At 38.5% G+C, this 9,234-nt stretch overlaps 1 protein-coding gene across 2 annotated transcripts in view; it reads left to right on the forward strand.

Annotated features, from left to right (window-relative positions):
* The window catches only part of ALG5 (ALG5 dolichyl-phosphate beta-glucosyltransferase), a 48,003-nt gene extending 44,091 nt beyond the window's left edge, over positions 1–3,912 (forward strand). For both annotated transcript variants that reach the window (XM_032805918.2, XM_075061625.1), the window contains exons 9-10: positions 1,737–1,822; positions 2,675–3,912. In XM_032805918.2, the coding sequence (XP_032661809.1) occupies positions 1,737–1,822; positions 2,675–2,787 (199 nt within the window). In that variant the 3' untranslated portion in view covers positions 2,788–3,912. The remainder of the gene's footprint in view (positions 1–1,736; positions 1,823–2,674) is intronic.
* The last annotated feature ends 5,322 nt before the right edge of the window (positions 3,913–9,234 follow it).

Genomic DNA, 9,234 nt, shown 5'->3' on the forward strand with positions numbered 1-9,234 from the left:
GGATTCTCTGCTTGAGGTCTTCAAACCACAATTTGAAGACTTCAATAACTCGGACATAGGTTAGGGGTTTTTATAGAAGTGGATGGGTAGGGTTCTGTGGCCTGCTTTGTGCAGGAGGTCAGACTAGATGATCATGTTGGTCCCTTCTGACCTATGAGTCTAAGGCTATAAAATAGAAGAAAGTAAAGAATTAACAACAGGAAAATTAATTTTTTTTAAATCATGATTTTTTTTGTTAAATCCATCCTGGTCAGGAGCAGCTAACACCTCTCATTAGTTTCACATATTGGATGTTATATGAGAGTTAAAAGAGGTATGCACCATTTAGCTAAAGGTGCCGTATGGCCTCTAAGCTCCTGAAGTTTTCAACCCTCTTCCTTCCCCCACTCCCAAGAAAACCTTTTAAACTTGAAATTGTCTTTAGTTAAACTTTTAACCTCCCCCAACCTTTAACAATGGTTCTGTGCCTTCTTATAGAAATATGGTAATGTATATGTTGTCTTTTAAAACAAAGCAAGATTGTGCTTCAAATAGGACTATCACGGATATCCTAGCTGGACAGTTGAAGGCACAAATGTCTTATGTAACTATATCTTTTTATTAGTTAGACAATGCAGTTGCTGAAAAGGACGTGCTAATGTTTTATATCACTCTAAAAATAACAATTGATTTAGAGCGTAAGTGTTTGCATTCTTTAACAAATTTTTGGCATTTAAAACAAGCCATTGCCTAGAAAATAGTCAAGAAACAGGGACTTTGTGAGTGACCTATATGAAAGTCTGAAATAAAATTGTCTTAATTCAGATAAGACACTTAATATTCATGAACCGTTTCAAAAAAGACCTCTGTTACTCGTGGCTGTCTTTCTAAGAACAAATGTTGACGTGTAAAGAGACACCTAATGACAAGTGAACAAGAAGTCAGAATATTTTGGGTTCAGTTCTTAGTATATACATCTAAATGTAGAAAAATACTGACTTACTAGAGATTTAAATGTATCTCTAGTCACCCTTGTAATGCATAAGTTATATGTAGATAGCTATTTACTGAAAATCACGTCCTTGATGTCTAATAATGATCATCCATGTATCCCATTGACCTTAGTGAGAGTGTGGATGCTCAGCTGTTATGAAAACCAGTCCTGAAGAATGCTGAGCAGATGAGGAATTTTAGCTGTACAAGTGAGGTGAAGAAATGAGTGAATCTTCATACTTAAAGTGTAGGTCTTATGATGTTCGTTAGTGCTAGACATAATGCAATGAGAAGCTGTGTGAACTTGGCCAATGCACCTACTCCTGACTTCTGCTACCCCAACTATTCTAGTAGTGGATCTCATCTGAGCAGAGCCTGCCAGTAAAATGATAGACTTGAGGAGAGAAAAGGCTCTGCTGGTTGTTTATATGTGCTCCCAGCTGTTCCTCAGCTCCCATTATTTCTCTGCTTCCTCACTTCCCTTCTGCATTGGTTTTTGACACAAGGAAAACAAGGAGAGTGTATCACATCAGTGTGGTGTGCAGTGAGGTACTGTAATCTGTGCCCTGGCTAGTTTCTGTCATTCAGCTATATAACAAATTGATCTTTCATGTGAATCTGACTTTCAGAGTATCAGTATACACTTGATAACTGCACACTAAGTGCCTTAAATTACACCAGAACAGAGATTTAATTAACACTGCAATGTTCTTTTTTTCTGAAAATAAATACCAGTGAATTTACTATTTCCTGTTTTATTTCAGGGCATTTGATGTGGAACTTCTCTACATAGCTCAGCGCTTGAAAATACCAATAGCAGAGGTTGCTGTCAACTGGACTGAAATTGAGGGTGAGTAAATTGTGTACCCACCTTCCACCCCCTTGAGTATCAGTCCAGAAAACAATACCTTTGTATTGTCCTCTAGTGACTCAAACACTTTTTTCCAAACTTGAGGACCTGTTGCATTGAGCTGTCTCTTCATACAGCCATCTAGTTGTAAAAGACCTGAATGCAGTAAGGCTGGCCAGATTCCCCTGATGGCTCCATTTCCAATTTTTCCTTTCTCCAGCCCCATCTTCTGATGGGAGTGGTGAGAGTTTGGAGCCATGTATAAGCTCCCCTGTGGCACCCTCTTTGCTTCAGGTTTCTTACAGTGCCTGTTGCTTTCCAGATTGTAGGGAACTCTGCTATGAGATACAGAGAGAGCATATTCTACCTAGAATGATGTCTAGCCCTATTGAAGAAGGGTTAATTAAATTGTTTGGATATCTTAACTTGCTTGGAGATTAGTGGGTTTGTGCAAGTGCTCTTAAGATTGAGTCTTGAGTGATTAAGGAAAGAAAAACAAACACACACTTTCTTCCAATTACCTTTGTTCAGTTTCTAAGTCTAGTTGCCTGAACAAAGTTTGATTTATTATCCAGCAGTAAGTTTGTGTACATATGCCACCATAGCAGATGTTGAGCCACTATTTCTGACCTAGAATGTCCTACTCTCAGTATAATTTCAAATATTATCTAAATTATAAAGCATTAACTCTTCAAGTGGAAATTAAAGTCAAGGGCTAAATCATGGTGCGAATAAGCTAACCATGCATATGTTCTCTGGTTAAATCTCTCTCACTGATGCTAACTTTATTTAAGGCGAACACTTGTTTAAACGTTGTCCCTCTGGGTTTTTTGTATCTTTTATTAATCACAGGTTCGAAGCTGGTTCCCTTTTGGAGTTGGCTGCAGATGGGCAGGGATCTTCTTTTTATACGACTGAGATATTTGACTGGTGCCTGGCATCTCGAAAAAAGCAAATCTAATTAGTTATTTACATTCCCCAAATGCATTATTACACATAATGGAGCATGGGAACTATTTCAGTGAACTAAAATGTTGAAGAAAGGTGAGGTAACTCTTCATTGCTGCTGTTACGTACTGCATTTTTGCAATATACATATATTTTATAAGATTGCCAATAGTCAAATGTTTCTATAATCTGAAAGAAAAGGCATCTTTAAAAGACATACGTTTTGATCCCAGCATCTGTTTTTTCTTTTGTTCGTAGTAGCTTTAAAGGTTCTTGCATAAATTCACCCAAATTAAATAAACAAACCTATTTTTGTCTCACTGTGCACTTGAAATTCCTGTTAATGCACATTTAAATGGAGCCCCAATCCCATGATGTGCAATATTGTGGATGACCAAAGCTCTTTTTGTTTCTGTGTATTTGAACACACAGATACGTTGTGATTTGGAACTGGTAATAGTGGTATTAAATTACTTGTATGTATTTAGGCTATTATTTTAAATCTTTAAATAGTATAGCTGGTATTAATGGATTTTACTGTGTTATACAACTAATGTGCTGTTTTTCTGAGAACTCTTTCAGTAATCTCATAACATTCCAATTGTAATCTGTTTTGACCTGCAGTTTATAACACTTAAATCTGAGATTTGACTTCATATTCACTCCCCATGGACCATAAAATTTCCAAAAGAAAGTACATTTAATTTTAAAATGCTGTCTTTTTTACAGTTAGATACAATGTGTTGTGTGTGTAAAGTATGTTTGGGTTTTAGCCATGAAGCTCATAAACTTTCAGCTTTAAGGGCTGGGCTTTCTATTGATAAAGTATCTCAACCCATCATGCAGCATAACTTTAACATGGCTATGTCAAAAATACTCATTTCCGATTGCCGAACAAGTAAACCAGTTTCCTGAACCCACTGTAAAGGGTAATACATTTCCCACTTTGGGAAGAAGTTGTTCCCATGAGCTTGTTTAAAGCAAAGAAAATAGTGTGCAACCAGTTGTACCTTCCAACATGTTACATTGGAATCTGTCTTTTCTCCATTTACAAGTTGTTATATACTTCTAGGATTTGGTTCCTGTTAGAGTTACCTCAGTTTTGGAGGAAGAAGTACTGAAATAAATTCTCAATGAACATGTTCAGTTTTTGTTTTGTAGTCTTCACTTCCTTTGGTATTCTGGTCCATATAGATCTCTCCCTTCTGCTGAATGAGTTACGTGACTGGTTGCTGTATTAACCAGAATAAAATGATAACTACTCACTTGTGGTAAGTGTTCTATGCACTACTGATGTGATAGGCAGGGCTGGTAGTGCCACCTGTTTGATGCTTCCCATTACCAGATCATGTTCTCAGTAGCTTCTAACTTTGTCAAACTGACCATTTGGGCTGAAATTTTCCATGCAAGATGTCTGCCTCAGTCTGACTTTGAAAACTTCTGCCAAAAATATTCAGTTGCTTCTTAGGAAGAGGCTAGGGAAAACTAGGGGAATTCAGTTGTTGGATTTTTCTTTAAACCAGGGAAACTACACACGAAATACCTGCATTAAAAGAATATTAGTAAGCAATCCTTCCAAATTAAATATCACAGGATTTGTGAGTAAAAAACATTCTATTAGATTATGGAAATTACTGTGCATTTGAGCAACACTGATCATAAATCTATATTTATGGGGACCGGAGGGGAAATGGTGGCTGTAGATCTTTTATAATCACTCCTGATACTGTGTTCTGCAAGACAAGTACAAGAGCAGCCATTACAGTATTCAATTGCTAAACAGTTCCAAATGTGGCTCAGCAGAGGCAGAAGACTCCAAGAACTCCCATTACCTCTTCACTGCGTTTAACAGTCAAATGACATCATTCTGATACTTTGTGGTAGGTTTGGGTTTTTTCCCCATAAAGGTAACGTTTTCTGCAGATACGCAGTACATCACAGGCCAAATCTATCACTGCTGTAACTCCTGAATTTAGCTCTGTATTCTCAGTCCAGGGGCTCAATGACACTGCAGCATTATTTCAGGGGAGTGCACCTCTGCACAAGTAATAAAGCAATTTCAATCCATTTAGAATGCACAGAGTGAACGAAATCGTGAAGTGTCAGCAACAAAAGGCAGGAGATGGTTCCAGATCACTCTGTCAAACTGTATTCAATATACCAGTTACAATACTCAAAACAAATATCTGAGGACGTTCCCATACCAGCTGGAAATAAATGCCCAGATTAGTTTTACAACTAGTCTGTACACAAGTGCTATGCAAATTTAAACTGAATTAATTAATGTTTGAAAAGTACAGACACATCCTTAGTTGTGGCATACACACCTTCAGTATCTATTCTCAAATCTCTATTGCGAGTATAGGAACCTACCTATAACCATCAATTTACCTAGTACCCAAGGGTGTGCTAGATGTTCCCAGACAGAAGACAAGTTACAATCTACAAATAGACCAAATACAGGCAAGAGAATGGAAGAACGTTATTTTTCTTCATCTCAATACCACTTATATTTTAACATTAGTCCCTTAGCCTTTGTTTAACATTGTCATATTAAGCCCCAGCCTCTTTCTTACTATTGCTATTTTTTCAATATTATATAAAATAAAACATACATGTGAGATCATAGGCTGGCAGCCACCCTCACCTGTGAATCTATTGAAAGACTAATCACTGGAAGGGGAAATAGAAAATGTATAGCTATACTGTATATTATGCTACATTTCACCATTTTTATCATGAACCATTTCTGCCTTCTGTTTGTCATAGTTGTGTGGTTGTCAAACTGCTCATTTAGATATGTTTAGACAGTTATCCTTGTCTGTTTGTTTGTTTGTTTGTTTTTTTAAGCCCCCTTGCCTTCAAGCATTCCGCAAACCCTAGTGCTTGCATTTGAGCACTCTGCAAATCCATAGTAATACTTTTGGGGCTAAGAACCAATCCATTTTTAACTTGTCAATATAGTGTGTCAGATTTTTAGCAGGCTGCCAATCCTTTCAGCAACTCCATACATAAGCATTTATTTACATATTGTAAATAAGGTAATGCTGAGTGCATACCTGCCTTTTCCAAAGTGTGCAAGTGTTTCATTTCCCTGAAACAGAGATGAACTGAAGTGAATGTTCCAGGAATAAGCCTGCATACTTGCCATAGGGTGGCCCATTCAGCTTAAAGGAGCATTAGAAGGTCCAGCTTCACTTGGGGTCTCATCAGACACATTAATTTGAGCAGAATAACATTTCATCCTTTAAAAGCATGATGCTACAGTGCAAATGAGATATTTTGAAAGATGAGCGATATTACAGTTCTGGTATCATTTTTCATTGTTCTTGGGGTGGTTTTTCAGTTTTCTGAGGAAAACTGTTCATTAACTATTTTCTAACATTTATAGCTGCAGATTTTCAAAGATGGGTGTCTAAAATTAGGCTCCTAAATCCACATTTAGGCACCTTAACAAGTGACCCTATTTTTCAAACATGCTGAGCACCCTGCAGCAGACACTGAAGGCCATGAGAGCAGCTGCATTTTCAGCACCTTTGAAAATCAGGTCACTTGTTTAGGACTGATGTGAATTTAAGAGCCACTTTGAAAATCTTGGGCATTCTGTACCCAAATGACTTTCTCGGCTTTCAGTGCCCATGTAGTGAACATGTCAGACAAAATTTGACTGATGAAACAACATGCAAAACAGAAACTTCTGTAATAACCTATGTTGTTTAAAAATTTGGGAAGTTTCACTTTTGACTTTGGCACATATCCATGTATAACAATATTTGATGCACCATTTACAGTAACTATGCAGAAGACCTGAGGAGGATCTCTGATTAAGCTTGAAAGCTTCTCTCGTTACCAGAAGTTGGTCCAATAAAAGATATTACCTCACCCACCTTTTCTCACTTACAGTAAAGTCAGTTGGAGAGAAATCATGCTAGACCATTATTGCAAAGGGCTTCCCAGTGCAAATAGTGTTATATCCCTTTTCATCAGTTCTCTAGTCTTTCTGAAGCAAATTGTTCAGACAGTCCAGTTAGTACTAGTTCTAGCAACAGGTTTAAACATAACTTGATCCAGTTAATAGTGCTTCTGCCAATGTGGTTTTTACATATAGCTGAATCTAAGCCAAAAAATCCCAATGAACTGACTGTATTGCCTATTTGGTATTTCCAAAGATGATTTATTTCCCCAAATTGTACCTGAGCAAGATGAGGTGACACATTTCTTAAAGCATTAGGGGTAACTGGCAGTTCTTTATGATCAACCTTGCTACCACTAGTGAGGCTGGACTAAAGTGAACAATGGTGGGAAATATTTGAAAAATTCCCATGTAAAGGGTGCTTTTCCTGAGTTTCCTCATCTGGAAAACATTTGCATACCTCATTCATATGGTGTTTGGTCATCCTGGAATGAACGATACTATGGAAGAGTAATTAGTAGGGAAACTATGCTGTCTTTATCAGCTTTGCCTTCCCTCACACCCACACAAGGTAACAACTGAGGAGAAGAGAGCAAGTTTTCCTGCCCACCCCAAAAAACCACTTATGTGAGTCCCAAAGAAGCTCTAACCCATGAGCCATTAAGAAACTTTTCAGTCTCGCTTCTAGAGAGGATCAGCTTCCTAAAATTCCTATCTCCGCTGACACCGATGGTCTCACTTCCAGCAACTTGTGTGTATCCTGCTGGTAGTTCCAGCAGTATTATATATCATTCCAGTGGCCAAACAGGAGGGAAGGCATCCACCCATGATGCCAGTTGGTCCTTGCTTATTCCTGAACCCAAAGATGCTAGCAGTGGGACAGAGGGGCACCTACCTGGGCTTAGGCAGCACTGTACTAGCTGCAGTTCTGGTGGTACGATTGGATGTGTGTAAGTAAAATATGGGTGTTTAGGGGATAGCTTTAAAAAGGGCCCCTTTAGCGATTAGAGCTTTTATAAATGGCAGAGAGTTTCATTCTAAATTCTAAGCCACATTACATATAAACGTGCTTGGAAAGATTAGATTTTTATTGATAAAAGTCAAACATTGATTTCATTGTACATGAACTGACAAAGATTTCCATCAATAATAATAAAAATTTACAACTAAGCACAGTAAGAAAAATGCTGGTTTGAACTTTATTAGAGTTTGATTTAAGGCTATTTGTGTATTTTGATATGTGATGTTGACAATGTGTTCTAATGGTTATAAAGCTTTCAATTTTTGCATCTCTGTCTCTGCTGTCATTAAGTAAGTATTATCTGACACCTATCCCCATAATTTCCCACAACTATGAAAATTTAAATTTAAAAAAAGCCTAAAAACAACCATTGATAATAATCTGTCAAATTTATTTAAAAAAAATCAAAGTTGGCCAAGTCTACATATAAACTTGTCTGGGTCCAAGATTTTATATTCTGTAAGGTTATTTCAGGGGAAACTGGTGTAGTATAGTGGACTGAGTCAAGAAATCTGGGTTGTGTTTCAAGTAATTTTTCACATGGATTCCACTTCTGACATGCATGTGCTCTGTACTTGTGAGACAACTGGAGCATCTGTTGGGGTTGTCCCTGTGGCCTGCATAGCCTTGCACACCCCCACCTGAGGGCATAAAGGGCAGAACAGCCCCAAAATTTCCTTCTTACTGCCCCTGAGAGCAAAATGGAACCCTGCAGCATTCCCTTCTCTGCACACAGTTTCATCTCTTATTCTTTCTAGTTCTTACCATTAATTAGCTGTAGTTATTAATGTTGTGTACTTTAGAATAGTGTAGCTTTACTGCCCGTTATCAAAAAAGACACAGGCAGAAAGAAACTTCAACTTTAGGGAGGTTGCTCTGAGTACCGGAGCTCTCCTGAGGTAGCAGAATCCAAATCTTCAGGTCTTAAACCCTGTCTCTCGTGTGAGGCAGCTATTCCTATCAATGGTGGACACTAAGAGCCCTTCTGCCTCAGTGAAATGCCTCATTCCCAATAAATGCTCAGTATGTTCCTCTTTTTCTACGAGGTCACAAACAGTAAGGCAATCCCTCCTTAATTTTTTCCTCTTGGAGTATTCCATGTGGGTCTCCTCTGAGCCCCAGGGGAAGAATATCACCAAACCCAAGCAGACCATCTCTGCAGGTGCTCTGGTAAGCTGCAGTCTACCCTAAGCTCCAGGGCTCACTCATCAAGAAAGTCTCACTGTTGGCTATGCAGTCAGTCACGGTTGCTAACCCCTCTTCTGCCTCCTCTTCAGAAGAAAAGGATCAGGAAAAGCACTACCTAGTGTGACCACAGAGACAGGTTTCCCTCCCTGGGACCAGGTAGATCCAAGCCAGGAGGCAATTCAAGGCCCAGATCAGGTCTTCCTGACACCTCAGCACTGATGGATCACCAAATGACCTCAGCAACACCTTAAGGAACCTATCTGTGCCTCTACAGGTTATTCCATTACTCCTGTCTCTAGAGTCAGGTCTCCCTTTCCACATATACCATCTTATGAGAGTTAG

This window comes from Chelonoidis abingdonii, chromosome 1, assembly GCF_003597395.2.
Source record: "Chelonoidis abingdonii isolate Lonesome George chromosome 1, CheloAbing_2.0, whole genome shotgun sequence".
Taxonomy (NCBI): domain Eukaryota; kingdom Metazoa; phylum Chordata; order Testudines; family Testudinidae; genus Chelonoidis; species Chelonoidis abingdonii.